We start from the raw sequence: 23,860 nt of genomic DNA, 5'->3' as shown, positions 1-23,860 counted from the left end.
AGTATGTGTTTACTTGTGATTTACCAGTATGTGTTTACTTGTGATTTACCAGTATGTGTTTACTTGTGATTTACCAGTATGTGTTTACTTGTGATTTACCAGTATGTGTTTACTTGTGATTTACCAGTATGTGTTTACTTGTGATTTACCAGTATGTGTTTACTTGTGATTTACCAGTATGTGTTTACTTGTGATTTACCAGTATGTGTTTACTTGTGATTTACCAGTATGTGTTTACTTGTGATTTACCAGTATGTGTTTACTTATGATTTACCAGTATGTGTTTACTTATGATTTACCAGTATGTGTTTACTTATGATTTACCAGTATGTGTTTACTTATGATTTACCAGTATGTGTTTACTTGTGATTTACCAGTATGTGTTTACTTGTGATTTACCAGTATGTGTTTACTTGTGATTTACCAGTATGTGTTTACTTGTGATTTACCAGTATGTTTACTTGTGATTTACCAGTATGTGTTTACTTGTGATTTACCAGTATGTGTTTACTTGTGATTTACCAGTATGTGTTTACTTGTGATTTACCAGTATGTGTTTACTTGTGATTTACCAGTATGTGTTTACTTATGATTTACCAGTATGTGTTTACTTATGATTTACCAGTATGTGTTTACTTATGATTTACCAGTATGTGTTTACTTAGGATTTACCAGTATGTGTTTACTTGTGATTTACCAGTATGTGTTTACTTGTGATTTACCAGTGTGTGTTTACTTGTGATTTACCAGTATGTGTTTACTTGTGATTTACCAGTATGTGTTTACTTGTGATTTACCAGTATGTGTTTACTTGTGATTTACCAGTATGTGTTTACTTATGATTTACCAGTATGTGTTTACTTATGATTTACCAGTATGTGTTTACTTATGATTTACCAGTATGTGTTTACTTAGGATTTACCAGTATGTGTTTACTTGTGATTTACCAGTATGTGTTTACTTGTGATTTACCAGTGTGTTTACTTGTGATTTACCAGTATGTGTTTACTTGTGATTTACCAGTATGTTTACTTGTGATTTACCAGTATGTTTACTTGTGATTTACCAGTATGTGTTTACTTGTGATTTACCAGTATGTGTTTACTTAGGATTTACCAGTATGTGTTTACTTGTGATTTACCAGTATGTGTTTACTTGTGATTTACCAGTATGTGTTTACTTGTGATTTACCAGTATGTGTTTACTTGTGATTTACCAGTATGTGTTTACTTGTGATTTACCAGTATGTGTTTACTTATGATTTACCAGTATGTGTTTACTTATGATTTACCAGTATGTGTTTACTTAGGATTTACCAGTATGTGTTTACTTGTGATTTACCAGTATGTGTTTACTTGTGATTTACCAGTGTGTTTACTTGTGATTTACCAGTATGTGTTTACTTGTGATTTACCAGTATGTTTACTTGTGATTTACCAGTATGTGTTTACTTATGATTTACCAGTATGTGTTTACTTATGATTTACCAGTATGTGTTTACTTATGATTTACCAGTATGTGTTTACTTATGATTTACCAGTATGTGTTTACTTGTGATTTACCAGTATGTGTTTACTTGTGATTTACCAGTGTGTTTACTTGTGATTTACCAGTATGTGTTTACTTGTGATTTACCAGTATGTTTACTTGTGATTTACCAGTATGTTTACTTGTGATTTACCAGTATGTGTTTACTTGTGATTTACCAGTATGTGTTTACTTAGGATTTACCAGTATGTGTTTACTTAGGATTTACCAGTATGTGTTTACTTAGGATTTACCAGTATGTGTTTACTTGTGATTTACCAGTATGTGTTTACTTGTGATTTACCAGTATGTGTTTACTTGTGATTTACCAGTATATGTTTACTTGTGATTTACCAGTATGTGTTTACTTGTGATTTACCAGTATGTGTTTACTTATGATTTACCAGTATGTGTTTACTTATGATTTACCAGTATGTGTTTACTTAGGATTTACCAGTATGTGTTTACTTGTGATTTACCAGTATGTGTTTACTTGTGATTTACCAGTGTGTTTACTTGTGATTTACCAGTATGTGTTTACTTGTGATTTACCAGTATGTTTACTTGTGAGTTACCAGTATGTTTACTTGTGATTTACCAGTATGTTTACTTGTGATTTACCAGTATGTGTTTACTTGTGATTTACCAGTATGTGTTTACTTAGGATTTACCAGTATGTGTTTACTTAGGATTTACCAGTATGTGTTTACTTGTGATTTACCAGTATGTGTTTACTTGTGATTTACCAGTATGTGTTTACTTGTGATTTACCAGTATGTGTTTACTTGTGATTTACCAGTATGTGTTTACTTGTGATTTACCAGTATGTGTTTACTTGTGATTTACCAGTATGTGTTTACTTATGCTGTCACTGTGTGTGACAAATATGTTACTTTTTTACTGATTTAACTTTTCATGTTTTATCCATAATTTCCTCATTCATTTGTATAGATTATTGTTTTTATTCTCACACTTTGGGATTACGTTTATCTCAACAGTTACACCTAATAGTGTTACTCTCGGTGAGTGTTACACCACAAGCAAGAGATTTAGAACCTGTATATTTATTTTACCTAGGATACAAAACAGTGTAATGATACTGTAGAAATTGTATGGTTATAGAGATGTCTTTTTCTGAAGAAAATTCACAAATCTCAGAAGCCAACATCTGTATACAGTGGAATATATATACATTTTTATCACTGTCTTTTATGTACACTCATTGAAATAGAAATTATAATATTGGGCCATGCAGTATGTTCACCACCTGTGGTAACAAACCTAGGATGAGCATCTAGATTTTACAGCCACATGTCAGGGATGTTCCTCAGTTACTGAATGTAGCTCTGTAGCATAGGAGGCTTTTCATGCTGTATATTGACATCAGTGTTGTCAAAGATTACAAACCTGAGTAACTAACGACTGAATTGGGTTTGTTTGTTTCAAATGTTCTTCTTTCCTTTAGCTGTCTTGGTTGTATTTTTGTCTTTCATTTGTCAAATTCTCATGAATTATTCTATCAGACTTAAACTTCCAGATGGCCTAGTCAGAAATTGATTTTACGTCAGATATTTAAGGAAGTTGTGACTTCTAGTGGATCAAATGGGAGATCTAACATAATGTTATCTGTGCTGTTTGGTTTTGTGAATTCATGGTTCAATGTATACTTGTGCAGTATCCTCAATCTCACACAAAAATGTGTTTGAATGTTGTATTAACAAGTAATGTTTTGTAATATGTTTAAATTAGTAAAATGTTTAAGTTGTGTTTAAAACTTGTACAGTATCCTCAATCTCACACAAAATGTGTTTGAATGTTGTATTAACAAGTAATGTTTTGTAATATGTTTAAATTAGTAAAATGTTTAAGTTGTGTTTAAAACTTGTACAGTATCCTCAATCTCACACAAAAATGTGTTTGAATGTTGTATTAATAAGTAATGTTTTGTAATATGTTTAAATTAGTAAAATGTTAAAGTTGTGTTTAAAACTTGTACAGTATCCTCAATCTCGCACAAAAATGTGTTTGAATGTTGTATTAATAAGTAATGTTTTGTAATATGTTTAAATTAGTAAAATGTTAAAGTTGTGTTTAAAACTTGTACAGTATCCTCAATCTCACACAAAAATGTGTTTGAATGTTGTATTAACAAGTAATGTTTTGTAATATGTTTAAATTAGTAAAATGTTTAAGTTGTGTTTAAAACTTGTACAGTATCCTCAATCTCGCACAAAAATGTGTTTGAATGTTGTATTAACAAGTAATGTTTTGTAATATGTTTAAATTAGTAAAATGTTTAAGCTGTATCACATTACTAATTGATACATTTGGTCTTCACTGGTTTTCATATTTTTCTATATTTTATGTAAGGTTTATGATTGGCTGTGATGGTTGTGAGGAGTGGTTTCATGGATCATGTGTTGGAATTACCGTCAGAAAGGTCAGCTGATGGAAAAGGAAGAAATAGAATGGCTGTGTCCAAAATGTAAAGAAGGTAAGAATTAGATAAGAAAACCTATTTTAAATATTTGTATTTTATTATAAAGAAATAGGTTTGCAGGTTATTGTGTTTTATCATAAAGGGACAGGTTTATAGTTTATTGTGTTTTATCATAAAGGGACAGGTTTATAGTTTATTGTGTTTTCAACTGTCTATGTATCTTTTGAAGATATATATTTTACAGTGTTTAGAATCAACCTGCTAGTATAATGGAAACTGAAAAGTATAATTTACCTGAGATCAATTGTTAAATTACCTTTCAGACTCGGCTGTTGGAGAACTTTGATTCGTTTACTTGTTCAGGATTATCACAAGTAGAAATATTCTGTTGATGTTGACAACTCTTAAATTACTTTTGTCAGTATATTCATATATTTTGTTATTAGTTGATAACATCATATCTCAAAAGCACTGTTGTTTAATTAACTTGTGTAATAATTCAGAATAGTGTTTCAGTGTGTGATTGTCAGACTCTGTTTTGAGTACCTTGGATTTTTAAGACAGAAGAATGTCAGTGTTACACCATATCAGATCAGTATTGATATTATGAAGTGTTCATTCGAGAGTCCACTTTGAGTTACTGTTATTATTTGAATGGACTTAAGTAAACTTTAGAAGCTTTTCTTTAAGAGTAAATTTGAAGTTATTGTTTTGTAAAACATTTATTAAATTTGAAGTTATTGTTTTGTAGCTATGTAAAACATTTATCTGAAAATTAGCAAGTTAAATATTTTAATTTTGTAGAACATATAGTTTATAGCACAAATGGAGGTGATATGATGCTTTTGTTTTCTGCCTCAACAGGCTTCGCAGATTGATAATTGTTTTATCTGCATCTTGAAACTCTTTAGCAAACTTGTAGTACAATACTTGCAATACAGTATTTTTATAAACTGTAAAATATTGTATAAATGTTTTGAAAATGCAAAAACTGAATCTGTATCAATGGAAAATTTGATTGTTTTTATGTACGTGATTCTCATACATTTTTCCGTTAAGATGACTTGTATGACACTTTGTTGTCACGTTATTAATTTAACATTGGATAATTTTTAAAACTTCAAATATATTCTGTACTCTTTGAATGTAGTAAAATTATTTTTTGTTACATTTTTATTATTTAGAACAAGACTCTGAAGTGAAGTGGACACAAACAACTGAAGTAAAGGATGTCGGAAGTAACAGTGAAACAAATGTGAGGTTTGTCGAGAAAGATGATGACAAAGATACGAAGAAGGAAGAAGTTAAAACTGTGAAGAAAGAGGATGTTAAAGCTGTTAAAAAAGATATGAAGAAAGGTGATATGAAGAAGGAAGACGTGAAATCTGTTAAAGTTACAAAGAAAGGTGATATGAAGAAGGAAGATAGTAAAACTGTGAGAAAAAAAGATGTTAAAGCGGTGAAGGTCGTTAAAACAGAAAAGTATGATGTTAAAAGTGTGAAAGATGAATGGTTTAAAACTGTTAAAAAAGATAGTGTTGAAGTGCCACAGAGAGAAGGTGATGTTAAAACTGAGAAACATGGTGTAACTGTTAAAAGAGTGGACACAAAGTCATCGAGAAAAGAAGAACCCAGAAGTGTGAAAGATGAATCAAAGTCATCTGTATTATATCATTCTCCTCTGTCCAAGGTAATGTCTTCTTTATAGCTTCTATTAAAGAAAACTTACATATTCAACTGTAATTATTTAGTACTGCTGACTTATCTAACAAACTGCTGTCCAATGGATGATTCAGTGCATTTCTTAACGTTTGTTGTTTCCTGGTCTATATAATGTCCAGTGTTTCTGTTCAAGTTGCTAAGATAGATTTTTTATCATTAAAATATATATATTCTGCTTCATATCAGTTATATTTCATACAGGACTTCCAATGTGAAAGGGTTCAGTACCTTTCAAGAGAGGTTATTAAAGCTACCACATTAGGTTGTTGCTGGTGTTCACTAAATGGGAGGTTATTAAAGTTATTGCATTAGATTGTTGCTGGTGTTCACTGAAAGAGAGGTTAAAGTTATCACATTAGATTGTTGCTGGTGTTCACTAAAAGAGAGGTTATCAAAGTTATCACATTAGATTGTTGCTGGTGTTCACTGAAAGAGAGGTTAAAATTATCACATTATATTGTTGCTGGTGTTCAGTAAAACAGAGCTGTAGGTTTTATTTATCCCAATTTATAAAAGAGGTTCAAAACGAAAACCAAACTTTTCATCAAGTTTCTCAAACATTAAACTCCTGCAGTTTTGTTAGATACAGGAACACAATGGTACTAACCATTAACATGTCAAGACTACAATACAGTTTTGTTAGATGCAGGAACACAATGGTGCTCACCAGTTAACGTGTCGAGACTGCAATACAGTTTTGTTAGATACAGGAACACAATGGTGCTCACCAGTTAATGTGGCGAGACTGCAATACAGTTTTGTTAGATACAGGAACACAATGGTGCTCACCAGTTAATGTGTCCAGACTGCAATACAGTTTTGTTAGATATAGGAACACAATGGTGCTAACCATTAACGTGTCAAGACTACAATACAGTTTTGTTAGATACAGGAACTCAATGGTGCTCACCAGTTAACGTGTCAAGACTGCAATACAGTTTTGTTAGATACAGGAACACAATGGAGCTTACCAGTTAACGCGGTCGAGACTGCAATACAGTTTTGTTAGATACAGGAACACAATGGTGCTCACCAGTTAACGTGTCGAGACTACAATACAGTTTTGTTAGATACAGGAACACAATGGTGCTCACCAGTTAAGTTTTACATGGCTGTGAAAAAGGTAAAAACAAAAACTGGATAGTCTGAAAATTTTAGAAATAAATAGAAGTTTGAGAAGAAATCCAGAAAAGATTTGAAATGACCAACACAAGCTTCTCTTATTCCACTCATGTCTAGGTGAATGTTGGGGTCACTCAACCGTGGTTGTAATAAGTGATGTAACATACAATTGTCTTGTTTTTCTACAGTTCTGTTGTATATTCCTGTGATACGTTTTTAAGTATTATTTAAAGTTATCTATCTCACTACAAATGTGCCGATTTTTTTAAAAATCTAGATCTCTAGCCACTACCAGGGTCAATGTACACTATGGTTTTAATATTGAAATCTCTAGCCACTACCAGGGTCAATGTACACTATGGTTTTATTATTGAAATCTCTAGCCACTACCAGGGTCAATGTACACTATGGTTTTAATATTGAAATCTCTAGCCACTACCAGGGTCAATGTACACTATGGTTTTAATATTGAAATCTCTAGCCACTACCAGGGTCAATGTACACTATGGTTTTAATATTGAAATCTCTAGCCACTACCAAGGTCAATGTACACTATGGTTTTAATATTGAAATCTCTAGCCACTACCAAGGTCAATGTACACTATGGTTTTAATATTGAAATTTCTAAAATATTTCAACAAATCCTTTCACGTTTGTTCCCAGAACTAGTTTAATGAACCAAGTTTGAAATTGAAATGGAAAGTTTTGTTATTCAACAGTTGTGAACAGTTAAAGTGTTGATTTTAATCCCAGACTTGTGTTTATTAGCAATGTTTTATATTTAAAATGTGTTATCACTGACATGCTCTTTTAAACTTTCTGAACAGAAACACAAGAACATTATACATTCATTTGTTGGTTGCATAAACTCCTCACCATCTGTTGCTCATATGGCTTATAAAACAAAAAAATTTGGTTTCAGTTCCCACTGTTGGCCAGAATGCAGCTAGCCCATCTTGTAGCTATGTACTTCACAACAAACAGATATATGGATAGACTATATCTTCACAGTTTTTATATTAGGCTGCATTTTTGATAACATAGGTACATTTTGGTTTGTTTCTCACTGTGTCAGCAGTAAGTTTGGATTTACAATACTAAAATCAGGAGTTCGATTCCTGATAGCCTGATATAGCTGTAAGAAAACACATTTTACTTCAGACACTTATTGATAAATTAGAATAAAAATTTTATTTTTGCACATATATCGGACATGTACAAAAAGCAAGATAAAGATATATTAATACCACTGGTAATATACTGGAGTTCGTGGTACATTAGTAAAAGGTTAACTGTGTGTCTGTAATAAAGTTAAAGATACATCTATTACTGCATGTTTTCTATAAATCATTGAAAAATTTAAAAAATGTTTCTTAACACTGTTTCTGGATTTACGATAGTGCTATCTTGTTGAAATGTTTCTGCCTTGGAATTTTAGCCACTTGATAACACGGTTAAATCAAAGAAGAAGGCCGACAGAAAATGTGTCGAGTGTAAAAAGCTAGTGACTATCCCGGGAATATTTTGCAGCTTGGAGTGTCTGGAGAAGCATGTTAAAGAATCTTTGGAGGCAATTACTCTAGAGAGAGAAAGGAAAGTAAGAACATTTGTATTACAGAGTAAGATGATGTAGTGTTACTTCATACAGAGTAAGATGATGTAGTGTTACTTCATTACCAGAGTAAGATGATCTAGTGTTACTTCATTACCAGAGTAAGATGATGTAGTGTTACTTCATTACCAGAGTAAGATGATGTAGTGTTACTTCATTACCAGAGTAAGATGATGTAGTGTTACTTCATACAGAGTAAGATGATGTAGTGTTACTTCATACAGAGTAAGATGATGTAGTGTTACTTCATACAGAGTAAGATGATGTAGTGTTACTTCATACAGAGTAAGATGATGTAGTGTTACTTCATTACCAGAGTAAGATGATGTAGTGTTACTTCATTACCAGAGTAAGATGATGTAGTGTTACTTCATTACCAGAGTAAGATGATGTAGTGTTACTTCATTACCAGAGTAAGATGATGTAGTGTTACTTCATACCAGAGTAAGATGATGTAGTGTTACTTCATTACCAGAGTAAGATGATGTAGTGTTACTTCATTACCAGAGTAAGATGATGTAGTGTTACTTCATTACCAGAGTAAGATGATGTAGTGTTACTTCATTACCAGAGTAAGATGATGTAGTGTTACTTCATTACCAGAGTAAGATGATGTAGTGTTACTTCATTACCAGAGTAAGATGATGTAGTGTTACTTCATTACCAGAGTAAGATGATGTAGTGTTACTTCATACAGAGTAAGATGATGTAGTGTTACTTCATTACCAGAGTATGATGTAGTGTTACTTCATTACCAGAGTAAGGTGATGTAGTGTTACTTCATACCAGAGTAAGATGATGTAGTGTTACTTCATACCAGAGTAAGATGATGTAGTGTTACTTCATTACCAGAGTAAGATGATGTAGTGTTACTTCATTACCAGAGTAAGATGATGTAGTGTTACTTCATTACCAGAGTAAGATGATGTAGTGTTACTTCATACAGAGTAAGATGATGTAGTGTTACTTCATACCAGATTAAGATGATGTAGTGTTACTTCATACAGAGTAAGATGATGTAGTGTTACTTCATACAGAGTAAGATGATGTAGTGTTACTTCATTACCAGAGTAAGATGATGTAGTGTTACTTCATACCAGATTAAGATGATGTAGTGTTACTTCATTACCAGAGTAAGATGATGTAGTGTTACTTCATACCAGATTAAGATGATGTAGTGTTACTTCATTACCAGATTAAGATGATGTAGTGTTACTTCATTACCAGAGTAAGATGATGTAGTGTTACTTCATACCAGGGTAAGATGATGTAGTGTTACTTCATACAGAGTAAGATGATGTAGTGTTACTTCATTACCAGAGTAAGATGATGTAGTGTTACTTCATACAGAGTAAGATGATGTAGTGTTACTTCATTACCAGGGTAAGATGATGTAGTGTTACTTCATACCAGAGTAAGATGATGTAGTAATCAGTAAAGTAATTTTACTGATAATGTTAAGTAGGTGAGTAGTTTTATTATATTATTTTTAATAGTGTCCCTCCATTCTCTAGTGAATAAGTTTAGTAATTATCTCCACTAGAGAGTGAGTGTTCATAAAGATATTATGGTTTATTCACTGACATGAAAGACAATGTAATACATTTGCAAGCATTTCTAGTAATGATGTAATATCATTACTTTTCCATCAGTCAGTCTAATGGATATACCATATATTGAAGATGAGATGTTGACTATAATTCCAAATTTACAATATGTGGTAACAAATCTGTTGTATACAAGAAATAAGAAGTGATACAAAATAACGTATAATCGGGATATTTCTGTAAAGTTGATCTGACTCGGACAAGTTGGACCACAAGGTGGTGTTCATGTGCAGAATAAAAGTACATCAGTCAATCTTCGTGTCAGTATTACATTCACGTAATCTCTACAGTGTCTGAGATACACACTTGGTGTTTTTGTATTCCATACATACTGTATCTGATATGTATTATGCACCATGTTTAATGACACCCTGTAAGATATATACCTTTGACATTCATCCATGCATGTAAGGTTAAACAGAAACACTACAAGTACAGGAAAGTTCAGTAAATGTTTGCTAAACCTTGTATTCATAAAACAGCTAGTATAGGTATTAAAACTTTAATTAAACTAATGTTTCAGCTGTTTTAGGTCATCTTCAAGTTAACAAAGACAGTTTGCAAATGTCTTACGGACAAGGATGTAAATTGATAAAATATTATAGGGGGTGTTGCAGTTAGATGTTTGGTTATTAATTAGTATAGGTATTAATGTGTTCCTTTATATTGGTTTAATTTTGGTTTTAGTTGATGTATTGTAGGGCTTCTTTGATTTTGCATTTATTTATATTTGTTTGTCTGCTTGGTATCTGGGAGTTTTCTATGGTTATGTTGTTTATTTGATTTGCAATATTGAAAAATGTGGGAAGATGTTTTTTATGTTCTTTGAATCTAGTTTCCATTTTTCTGCTTCTTACTCGAATATAGAATGTAGAAGTCGTGGCAGTTGTTGCATTGTATTTTATAAATAATGTTGGTGTTGTGTTTGTCAGTGTAGTTTTTACATAGTATGGACTTTAGTTTTGTACCTGGTTTGTGAATAAGTTTAATATCTGGAATGTTTGTTATTTTGTTGCTAATATCAGTAATATATAGTATGCAGCAGTGTAAGGTTTTCTAGTTTCTTTGAATTTATTATTGTTTGTTTATTGTTGACTGTGTTGTTCTTGGTGTGTGTGTAATTTTTTCATTGGTTTTTTTGAGGAAATTTGTTGTTGTTGATGGAGTGTTGTTTAATTTTATTGGTTTCATCATTGAAAATAGTTTTATGGCTGTGTTTATTTGGTTTCTTAATGTGTTGAGTTTTTGTTTCATGTGCTGGGTCCCAGGGAATGTATAGTCTAGTATGGGTGATTTTTCTTTTGATTTCTGTTTTGAATTATGTATTGGTTCTTGTGATCTTGAGGTTGAAAAGTGTTATCTGATTAGTTTTCTTCCTGTTCACATGTGAACTTAATGTTGGGGCGTAGAAAGTTAACGTAGTTAAAAAACACTAAGTGTGTGTTGTGTAGATGTGAATTCAGCAACTGTATCATCTACATACCTGTACCAGTATATTGGTGGGTGTAAGGCTGAATTGATTGCTTGTAATTCAATCTGTATCATTAAAATGTTACTTATTTACTGGGGGCTGTTTCAGGCACAGTTACTTGACAGTGAATGTTTGTTAAACATTATTTATTAGGGGCTGTTTCAGGCACAGTTACTTGACAGTGAATGTTTGTTGAACATTATTTACTAGGGGCTGTTTCAGGCACAGTTACTTGACAGTGAATGTTTGTTAAACATTATTTATTAGGGGCTGTTTCAGGTGGAGTAACTCTTAAGAGAACATTTGCTTGGTTCACTTTCTACTTTGGTGATTAAAATGAGAAATTAGAGTGGTTTGACTTTCCCAGTGTCACGGTTCTCATACATTTTATTTCATCTGTATTTGATGTATCAAATCTGTTTTAAAGTTGCAGTGAAGGAAGATGTTGAGTGTTACATTTATTCATGGCTCCGAGGAGTCTTGCATCCCAAGAACGTTTAGATTGATATTCAGTTTATCTGTCAGTTCTAAAACTTTGGTTTATATATTTACTGAACAGTTATCTCTTGAGAATGTAATTGTCCATCTTATTTCTTACTGATTGTTTTCCTTTATTTGAGGTTTTATTTTTACAGTCCTATCTTTTATGATTTCAAAGAATGTGCCATGAATAATTAATTACTCATATAAATAACTACAGATGAATTTTATGTACAGTTGGATAGAGCAGATTATAAAATGTTTGTATTAATGTACAGGAAATAAATTTGTGTGATTTGTAACTTATAGGTTTCATGCAAAAACAACTAGATGGAGCCTCTGCAAATGTAAATAATAGAACCCATTGGAAAGTTTACAAAATCTAGAAGTAAACCATAGATCTGTGAATGTTTTATTGTTTTATGAATGCCCTTTTCATCACTGAAGGTGTTTTTTTCCCTTTCGAATTGTATTTGTTTCAAAGCTGTGGGAATTTTATTGTGTAGCAGGAACATCAAATGTTTAGGTTTAGTGAGTTTGGTAAGAGATGAGTAAAATACCTGTAAGTTCAAACCATATATTGATAATAAAATTTCGTATTTATTGGAAAACTATCTTATTTTATCTTAATCGAGAATATTGTTACTTAGCCTTACAGAAGTAATTGTGAATGGCCAAGTCTGTTTTGTTGTGTTCTTTTTATAACTTATAGCAGGAAGTGATGGGTACTACAACCAGAAAAATAAATGATCAAAAGAAAACTTTTTAATGAATACTGATCTAACTGCAACTGACTTGATATGTCAGTGATGTCGAAACCCACTTGTTGAGAATTTATATAAAGCGGCTCGCTTGGGTTGAGACTTCTATGTAAAATATTTTCAACCCAAACGAGCCATTTTTGCATATAAATGACTGGATATGTTTAATGAATTACTGATCTAACTGAAACTAACTGAATATATTTAATGAATACTGATCCAACTGAAACTGACTGGATATATCTAATGAACACTGATCTAACTGAAACTGACTGGATATATTTAATGAACACTGATCTAACTGAAACTGACTGGATACATTTAAAAAAGTTTTCTGATTAACAGTAAAAATATTTAAATTCTTTAGACAGAAGGAAGTGTTCTGAATGTTTTTCCAAAACAGTGTTTCACCACAGGATTCTTGGATAGTTCACAGTGCAGCAAATGATATTAAAACTAAACTAGATTGATCTTATAACATTGCACCAGTTACAATTTGTTTCTAGTTTCAAATGGTTTGATATTTCCTTTGTGAGAAGGAAAACATCAATGGATATTGCTGACAAGTCCCCCCCCAAAAAAAAAAAAGTGGAATGGATTACTGAACAAAGAATCAACGGAAGAGACTTTGGGAATAAATTAGGGTTAATGAGTAAATGTTTTAACATTTCCTTACCTGTTTTGACGAAATTAGGGTTAGTGAGTAAATGTTTTAACATTTCCTTACCTGTTTTGACCAAATTAGGGTTAATGAGTAAATGTTTTAACATTTCCTTACCTGTTTTGACCATATTAGGGTTAATGAGTAAATGTTTTAACATTTCCTTACCTGTTTTGATGAAATTAGGGTTAATGAGTAAATGTTTTAACATTTCCTTACCTGTTGTGACCAAATTAGGGTTAATGAGTAAATGTTTTAACATTTCCTTACCTGTTTTGACCAAATTATGGTTAATGAGTAGATGTTTTAACATTTCCTTACCTGTTTTGACCAAATTAGGGTTAATGAGTAGATGTTTTAACCTTTCCTCACCTGTTTTGACCAAATTAGGGTTAATGAGTAGATGTTTTAACATATCCTTACCTGTTTTGACCAAATTAGGGTTAATGAGTAAATGTTTTAACATTTCCTTACCTGTTTTGACCAAATTAGGGTTAATGAGTAAATGTTTTAACATTACCTTACCTGTTTTGACCAAATTAAGAATTAATGAATAAATGTTTTAACATTACCTTACCTGTTTTGACCAAATTAGGGTTAATGAGTAAATGTTTTAACATTTCCTTACCTGTTTTGACCAAATTAGGGTTAATGAGTAGATGTTTTCACATTTCCTTACCTGTTTTGACCTCTATTTCCCCAATTCTACATTTGTGTCTTCATTAAACGGAATATTTAATATGATCATAAGTAATTCTGAGTAATGTACTAATGATCTCGAGAAATGGTGATTTTATTTAATAAGTAATTAGATGAACGTTGATTTGTGTGGACACTTGGTATTTCTGTTGCTTAATACATTGTTTTAAAAATGTACATAGCATTTAGAAAATTGTGTTCTGACCTGTGGAATCTGGTTGGCTGTAGAATTATTTTGATGCTATATGACAGATGTTAATTTTACAGAAAGAACCTCCAATAAAACCCAGTGAACACAGAATATTGGTATTAGAACATGATTCTGGAAAGCTGTTAGCTGGTCCTCATGCACCCTTAGCAGAACATTTGTTTGAGTGGTTAAAGGTGAATCCTACATTCCAAATACTCAGACCAAGACATATTTCAATGCCAAAAGACAGTTTCATAAAAAGTAAGTGTTGTTTTATTTTTCACTGTTCTGTATACAGACCAGGAAATTTCAGTGATATTGAAATAGTTCAACCAGCCTTCTGAACACCAGTTTTCTTCCAGTTTGTACATGAGTTAAACAAACTCTTTAAACATTCACCCTTTCCCATTTCAACCAGCTTTCTAATTGCTGGTTCTTTCCATGTACAACCAATTTTTGATACACCAGCCCTTTTCCACTTCAACCAAATCTCCAAGTGTTATGCCTTTTTCCAGGTGAAACAACTTTCCTTACGTTAACCCATTCCCAGATCATCTAGTTCTAATGTCACCAGCCATTTTCCCATTTTAATCAAATTAATGAATATTAACCACTTTTTCTATTTACTACTATGCATCAACCTTATTTTAACGTTGTCATTTTCCCAAATCATCAGTACTGTTTCAGTTCTGTACTCCCAAACAAACCATCTATAATCAAGCAGACAGTAGCACGACCTGTGTAGGGATGACCCAGTTTGTTGATCACAATCTACGTTAAATATCTCCTCAATAGATCACCACAACTTTAAAATACTGTATAGTTACCTTTTAAAACAATATTTATGTAACAATTGAATCACAAGTTCTAGAAACGTCTGTAAATATCATAATAATAAGTTTGAATTTCTTATTCTTTCTACATAATAATACAATTAAGAATTAATGTATAGTGGTATGTATATAACCATTGAATCACATTTCAGTTTAACCTATAGTTATGAGGATGTCATCCTTAATATCTTGTCTCTGGTTGTTTTTGGAGCCATCCCTACATCTACTTTCTTTTCTTGTAAAGGTTTTCTTTTATACCTTGTATATGTTTTTATCACATGTGAAAGCAGTAATGAAAGTCATAAGTACATTACTCTGTTTCTTCAGTTTTCTGTTAAAATGATTCGAATGTGATATTTATAAACCTTTATCTCTCTCCTAAATAAGTGGTTTACTGCTTGTCGTATAAGTACCTTCTGTGTAATGTAATATGTGTTAATATATTAAAATCATTTGTCACTAATAACAGAGTATGTGCTACTTGTTTGTTGGTCATTGGGTTGAATGTTCTACCATATTAACTGCAGTAGTATCATGACAACCCTGTTTTAGTTTCTGTACTTGTAAGCGATAGTTCACTGTTGTTTGTATGTATGTCAGTTTAAGAATGTTTTACTACTCTGTTGGTAAGCTAATATTACAAAACCTTAGTCTATAAAGGTACAAGTTATATAAAAAATTTCTGACTATTATTTCATTTCTTCATTAACAGAAATTTAAAACTTTGTTGAAATAAAGATTTCTATTTTCATTTAATAACCATACAGTACTACCAGACAGTAAAGTGTAACAACTTATTCAATACCAGAACTACCAGACAGTAAAGTATAACAACATATTAAATACCAGTACTACCAGACAGTAAAGTGTAACAACTTATTCAATACCAGTACTACCAGACAGTAAAGTGTAACAACTTATTCAATACCAGTACTACCAGACAGTAAAGTGTAACAACTTATTCAATACCAGTACTATCAGACAGTAAAGTGTAACAACTTATTCAATACCAGTACTACCAGACAGTAAAGTGTAACAACTTATTCAATACCAGTACTATCAGACAGTAAAGTGTAACAACTTATTCAATACCAGTACTACCAGACAGTAAAGTGTAACAACATATTCAATACCAGTACTACCAGACAGTAAAGTATAACAACTTATTCAATACCAGTACTACCAGACAGTAAAGTGTAACAACTTATTCAATACCAGTACTACCAGACAGTAAAGTGTAACAACTTATTCAATACCAGTACTACCAGACAGTAAAGTGTAACAACTTATTCAATACCAGTACTATCAGACAGTAAAGTGTAACAACTTATTCAATACCAGTACTACCAGACAGTAAAGTGTAACAACTTATTCAATACCAGTACTACCAGACAGTAAAGTGTAACAACTTATTCAATACCAGTACTATCAAACAGTAAAGTGTAACAACTTATTCAATACCAGTACTACCAGACAGTAAAGTGTAACAACTTATTCAATACCAGAACTACCAGACAGTAAAGTATAACAACTTATTCAATACCAGTACTATCAGACAGTAAAGTGTAACAACTTATTCAATACCAGTACTACCAGACAGTAAAGTATAACAACTTATTCAATACCAGTACTATCAGACAGTAAAGTGTAACAACTTATTTAATACCAGTACTACCAGACAGTAAAGTGTAACAACTTATTCAATACCAGTACTACCAGACAGTAAAGTATAACAACTTATTCAATACCAGTACTATCAGACAGTAAAGTGTAACAACTTATTCAATACCAGTACCACCAGACAGTAAAGTGTAACAACGTATTCAATACCAGTACTACCAGACAGTAAAGTATAACAACTTATTCAATACCAGTACTATCAGACAGTAAAGTGTAACAACTTATTCAATACCAGTACTACCAGACAGTAAAGTATAACAACTTATTCAATACCAGTACTACCAGACAGTAAAGTATAACAACTTATTCAATACCAGTACTATCAGACAGTAAAGTGTAACAACTTATTCAATACCAGTACTATCAGACAGTAAAGTGTAACAATTTATTCAATACCAGTACTATCAGACAGTAAAGTGTAACAACTTATTCAATACCAGTACTACCAGACAGTAAAGTATAACAACTTATTCAATACCAGTACTATCAGACAGTAAAGTGTAACAACTTATTCAATACCAGTACTATCAGACAGTAAAGTGTAACAACTTATTCAATACCAGTACTACCAGACAGTAAAGTATAACAACTTATTCAATACCAGTACTATCAGACAGTAAAGTGTAACAACTTATTCAATACCAGTACTACCAGACAGTAAAGTATAACAACTTATTCAATACCAGAACTACCAGACAGTAAAGTATAACAACTTATTCAATACCAGTACTATCAGACAGTAAAGTGTAACAACTTATTCAATACCAGTACTACCAGACAGTAAAGTATAACAACTTATTCAATACCAGTACTATCAGACAGTAAAGTGTAACAACTTATTCAATACCAGTACTACCAGACAGTAAAGTATAACAACTTATTTAATACCAGTACTACCAGACAGTAAAGTATAACAACTTATTTAATACCAGTACTACCAGACAGTAAAGTATAACAACTTATTTAATACCAGTACTACCAGACAGTAAAGTATAACAACTTATTCAATACCAGTACTACCAGACAGTAAAGTATAACAACGTATTCAATACCAGAACTACCAGACAGTAAAGTGTAACAACTTATTCAATACCAGTACTATCAGACAGTAAAGTATAACAACTTATTCAATACCAGTACTATCAGACAGTAAAGTGTAACAACTTATTCAATACCAGTACTACCAGACAGTAAAGTATAACAACTTATTCAATACCAGTACTATCAGACAGTAAAGTGTAACAACATATTCAATACCAGTACTACCAGACAGTAAAGTGTAACAACTTATTCAATACCAGTACTATCAGACAGTAAAGTGTAACAACTTATTCAATACCAGTACTATCAGACAGTAAAGTGTAACAACTTATTCAATACCAGTACTACCAGACAGTAAAGTATAACAACTTATTCAATACCAGTACTATCAGACAGTAAAGTGTAACAACTTATTCAATACCAGTACTACCAGACAGTAAAGTATAACAACGTATTCAATACCAGTACTACCAGACAGTAAAGTATAACAACGTATTCAATACCAGTACTACCAGACAGTAAAGTGTAACAACTTATTCAATACCAGTACTACCAGACAGTAAAGTATAACAACTTATTCAATACCAGTACTACCAGACAGTAAAGTGTAACAACTTATTCAATACCAGTACTACCAGACAGTAAAGTGTAACAACATATTCAATACCAGTACTACCAGACAGTAAAGTGTAACAACATATTCAATACCAGTACTATCAGACAGTAAAGTGTAACAACTTATTCAATACCAGAACTACCAGACAGTGAAGTGTAACAACATATTCAATACCAGTACTATCAGACAGTAAAGTGTAACAATATATTCAATACCAGTACTACCAGACAGTAAAGTATAACAACGTATTCAATACCAGTACTACCAGACAGTAAAGTGTAACAACTTATTCAATACCAGTACTACCAGACAGTAAAGTATAACAACTTATTCAATACCAGTACTACCAGACAGTAAAGTGTAACAACTTATTCAATACCAGTACTACCAGACAGTAAAGTGTAACAACATATTCAATACCAGTACTACCAGACAGTAAAGTGTAACAACATATTCAATACCAGTACTATCAGACAGTAAAGTGTAACAACTTATTCAATACCAGAACTACCAGACAGTGAAGTGTAACAACATATTCAATACCAGTACTATCAGACAGTAAAGTGTAACAATATATTCAATACCAGTACTACCAGACAGTAAAGTATAACAATATATTCAATACCAGTACTATCAGACAGTAAAGTGTAACAATTTATTCAATACCAGTACTATCAGACAGTAAAGTGTAACAATTTATTCAATACCAGTACTATCAGACAGTAAAGTGTAACAATATATTCAATACCAGTACTATCAGACAGTAAAGTGTAACAATTTATTCAATACCAGTACTATCAGACAGTAAAGTGTAACAATTTATTCAATACCAGTACTATCAGACAGTAAAGTATAACAATTTATTCAATACCAGTACTATCAGACAGTAAAGTGTAACAATTTATTCAATACCAGTACTATCAGACAGTAAAGTGTAACAATTTATTCAATACCAGTACTATCAGACAGTAAAGTGTAACAATTTATTCAATACCAGTACTATCAGACAGTAAAGTGTAACAATTTATTCAATACCAGTACTATCAGACAGTAAAGTGTAACAATTTATTCAATACCAGTACTATCAGACAGTAAAGTGTAACAATATATTCAATACCAGTACTATCAGACAGTAAAGTGTAACAATATATTCAATACCAGTACTATCAGACAGTAAAGTGTAACAATATATTCAATACCAGTACTATCAGACAGTAAAGTGTAACAATATATTCAATACCAGTACTATCAGACAGTAAAGTGTAACAACTTATTCAATACCAGTACTACCAGACAGTAAAGTGTAACAACATATTCAATACCAGTACTACCAGACAGTAAAGTATAACAACTTATTCAATACCAGTACTACCAGACAGTAAAGTATAACAACTTATTTAATACCAGTACTACCAGACAGTAAAGTATAACAATATATTCAATACCAGTACTATCAGACAGTAAAGTGTAACAATTTATTCAATACCAGTACTATCAGACAGTAAAGTGTAACAATATATTCAATACCAGTACTATCAGACAGTAAAGTGTAACAACTTATTCAATACCAGTACTACCAGACAGTAAAGTGTAACAACTTATTCAATACCAGTACTACCAGACAGTAAAGTATAACAACTTATTCAATACCAGTACTACCAGACAGTAAAGTATAACAACATATTCAATACCAGTACTACCAGACAGTAAAGTGTAACAACTTATTCAATACCAGTACTACCAGACAGTAAAGTGTAACAACTTATACTTCATTACAGAAGATGGAGATCAGGTGAAAGACGATGAAGGTTTAGTGAGCCCAGAGCCAATTCGGTTGAATGTTCGAAAAACATTACTAGAATGTTTAAGTGCCAGGTAAGTTTGGTTAACCTTGTCATAATTTCAGACTTACTGGATCATCAAGTAGAAATATGTATGTTAATAGAGTATGAATTCTTTACAATGTTGTGTGTTTCAGAACTGGTACGGCTGTCATGTTAAAGTTAAGATTCTTGTGGTATGTGGTAAATGTAGGCTAAAATGTGATTTTTCTAAATTCGTAACAAAAGTTATTTCATTATATTAGCTACTAAAGTAGGAAACACAACAGCTGTTGTTATAAGATACGAGATATTTGGAGGAAAGTGTTAAATATGAAGTTTTGGACGAGGTACGCATTGTTTAACCATGAAATACATCACATGCAGTAGTGACTTATGAAACTGTGAACCCTCTTTAGGCATTAACTGCAATACTGCATGTCATATTTTAAGATGACAAAATAATAATTTCAACAATGTTTTACTGGAATAAGTTTCTAATTCATATTGTATTATTATATAAAATGGTTTTAGCCCACTTTATGATTTGTGCCATATTGGCTATCCAGACCCTCCTATTGGAGTAAATGGTTTTAGCTCACTTTATGATTGTTGCCATACTGGCTATCCAGACCCTCCTATTGGAGTAAATGGTTTTAGCCCACTTTATGATTGTTGCCATACTGGCTATCCAGACCCTCCTATTGGAGTAAATGGTTTTAGCCCACTTTATGATTGTTGCCATACTGGCTATCCAGACCCTCCTATTGGAGTAAATGGTTTTAGCCCACTTTATGATTGTTGCCATACTGGCTATCCAGACCCTCCTATTGGAGTAAATGGTTTTAGCCCACTTTATGATTGTTGCCATACTGGCTATCCAGACCCTCCTATTGGAGTAAATGGTTTTAGCCCACTTTATGATTGTTGCCATACTGGCTATCCAGACCCTCCTATTGGAGTAAATGGTTTTAGCCCACTTTATGATTGTTGCCATACTGGCTATCCAGACCCTCCTATTGGAGTAAATGGTTTTAGCCCACTTTATGATTGTTGCTATACTGGCTATCCAGACCCTCCTATTGGAGTAAATGGTTTTAGCCCACTTTATGATTTTTGCCATACTGGCTATCCAGACCCTACTATTGGAGTAAATGATTTTAGCCCACTTTATGATTCTTGCCATACTGGCTATCCAGACCCTCCTATTGGAGTAAATGGTTTTAGCCCACTTTATGATTTTTGCCATACTGGCTATCCAGACCCTCCTATTGGAGTAAATGATTTTAGCCCACTTTATGATTTTTGCCATACTGGCTCTCCAGACCCTCCTAACGGAGTAACTGGTTTTAGCCCACTTTATGATTTTTGCCATATTGGCTACCCAGACCCTCCTAACGGAGTAAATGGTTTTAGCCCACTTTATGATTTTTTCCATATTGGCTCTCCAGACCCTCCTATTGGAGTAAATGGTTTTAGCCCACTTTATGATTTTTGCCATACTGGCTACCCAGACCCTCCTATTGGAGTAAATGGTTTTAGCCCACTTTATGATTTTGCCATATTGGCTACCCAGACCCTCCTATCGGAGTAAATGGTTTTAGCCCACTTTATGATTTTTGCCATACTGGCTACCCAGACCCTCCTATTAGAGTAAATGGTTTTAGCCCACTTTATGATTTTTGCCATATTGGCTACCCAGACCCTCCTATTGGAGTAAATGGTTTTAGCCCACTTTATGATTTTCGCCATATTGGCTACCCAGACCCTCCTATTGGAGTAAATGGTTTTAGCCCACTTTATGATTTTTGCCATATTGGCTACCCAGACCCTCCTATCGGAGTAAATGGTTTTAGCCCACTTTATGATTTTTGCCATACTGGCTACCCAGACCCTCCTATTAGAGTAAATGGTTTTAGCCCACTTTATGATTTTTTACATATTGGCTCTCCAGACCCTCCTATTGGAGTAAATGGTTTTAGCCCACTTTATGATTTTTGCCATACTGGCTACCCAGACCCTCCTATTGGAGTAAATGGTTTTAGCCCACTTTATGATTTTTGCCATACTGGCTATCCAGACCCTCCTATTGGAGTAAATGGTTTTAGCCCACTTTATGATTTTTGCCATACTGGCTATCCAGACCCTCCTATTAGAGTAAATGGTTTTAGCCCACTTTATGATTTTTGCCATACTGGCTACCCAGACCCTCCTATTAGAGTAAATGGTTTTAGCCCACTTTATGATTTTACCATACTGGCTACCCAGACCCTCCTATTGGAGTAAATGGTTTTAGCCCACTTTATGATTTTTGCCATACTGGCTATCCAGACCCTCCTATTAGAGTAAATGGTTTTAGCCCACTTTATGATTTTTTCCATATTGGCCCTCCAGACCCTCCTATTGGAGTAAATGGTTTTAGCCCACTTTATGATTTTTGCCATACTGGCTACCCAGACCCTCCTATTGGAGTAAATGGTTTTAGCCCACTTTATGATTTTTACCATACTGGCTACCCAGACCCTCCTATTGCAGTAAATGGTTTTAGCCCACTTTATGTTTTTTGCCATACTGGCTATCCAGACCCTCCTATTGGAGTAAATGGTTTTAGCCCACTTTATGTTTTTTGCCATACTGGCTATCCAGACCCTCCTATTGGAGTAAATGGTTTTAGCCCACTTTATGATTTTTGCCATACTGGCTATCCAGACCCTCCTATTAGAATAAATGGTTTTAGCCCACTTTATGATTTTTGCCATACTGGCTATCCAGACCCTCCTATTGGAGTAAATGGTTTTAGCCCACTTTATGATTTTACCATACTGGCTACCCAGACCCTCCTATTGGAGTAAATGGTTTTAGCCCACTTTATGATTTTGCCATACTGGCTATCCAGACCCTCCTATTGGAGTAAATGGTTTTAGCCCACTTTATGATTTTACCATACTGGCTACCCAGACCCTCCTATTGGAGTAAATGGTTTTAGCCCACTTTATGATTTTTACCATACTGGCTACCCAGACCCTCCTATTGCAGTAAATGGTTTTAGCCCACTTTATGATTTTTGCCATACTGGCTATCCAGACCCTCCTATTGGAGTAAATGGTTTTAGCCCACTTTATGTTTTTTGCCATACTGGCTATCCAGACCCTCCTAACGGAGTAAATGGTTTTAGCCCACTTTATGATTGTTGCCATACTGGCTATCCAGACCCTCCTATTGGAGTAAATGGTTTTAGCCCACTTTATGATTTTTGCCATACTGGCTATCCAGACCATCCTAACGGAGTAAATGGTTTTAGCCCACTTTATGATTTTTGCCATACTGGCTACCCAGACCCTCCTATTGGAGTAAATGGTTTTAGCCCACTTTATGATTTTTGCCATACTGGCTATCCAGACCCTCCTATCAGAGTAAATGGTTTTAGCCCACTTTATGATTTTTGCCATACTGGCTACCCAGTCCCTCCTATTGGAGTAAATGGTTTTCGCCCACTTTATGATTTTTGCCATACTGGCTATCCAGACCATCCTAACGGAGTAAATGGTTTTAGCCCACTTTATGATTTTTGCCATACT

At 33.0% G+C, this 23,860-nt stretch overlaps 1 protein-coding gene across 1 annotated transcript in view; it reads left to right on the top strand.

Annotated features, from left to right (window-relative positions):
- The window catches only part of LOC143246812 (uncharacterized), a 75,526-nt gene that overhangs the window by 26,745 nt on the left and 24,921 nt on the right, over positions 1 to 23,860 (top strand). The window contains exons 5-9 of the mRNA XM_076493981.1: positions 3,898 to 4,021; positions 5,152 to 5,657; positions 8,250 to 8,408; positions 14,370 to 14,553; positions 20,241 to 20,337. Coding sequence (XP_076350096.1) covers positions 3,943 to 4,021; positions 5,152 to 5,657; positions 8,250 to 8,408; positions 14,370 to 14,553; positions 20,241 to 20,337 — 1,025 coding nt within the window. The 5' untranslated portion in view covers positions 3,898 to 3,942. The remainder of the gene's footprint in view (positions 1 to 3,897; positions 4,022 to 5,151; positions 5,658 to 8,249; positions 8,409 to 14,369; positions 14,554 to 20,240; positions 20,338 to 23,860) is intronic.

This window comes from Tachypleus tridentatus, chromosome 3 (genome assembly GCF_004210375.1).
Source record: "Tachypleus tridentatus isolate NWPU-2018 chromosome 3, ASM421037v1, whole genome shotgun sequence".
Classification (NCBI taxonomy): Eukaryota; Metazoa; Arthropoda; class Merostomata; order Xiphosura; family Limulidae; genus Tachypleus; species Tachypleus tridentatus.
This window is presented reverse-complemented; position numbering and strand designations above follow the sequence as displayed.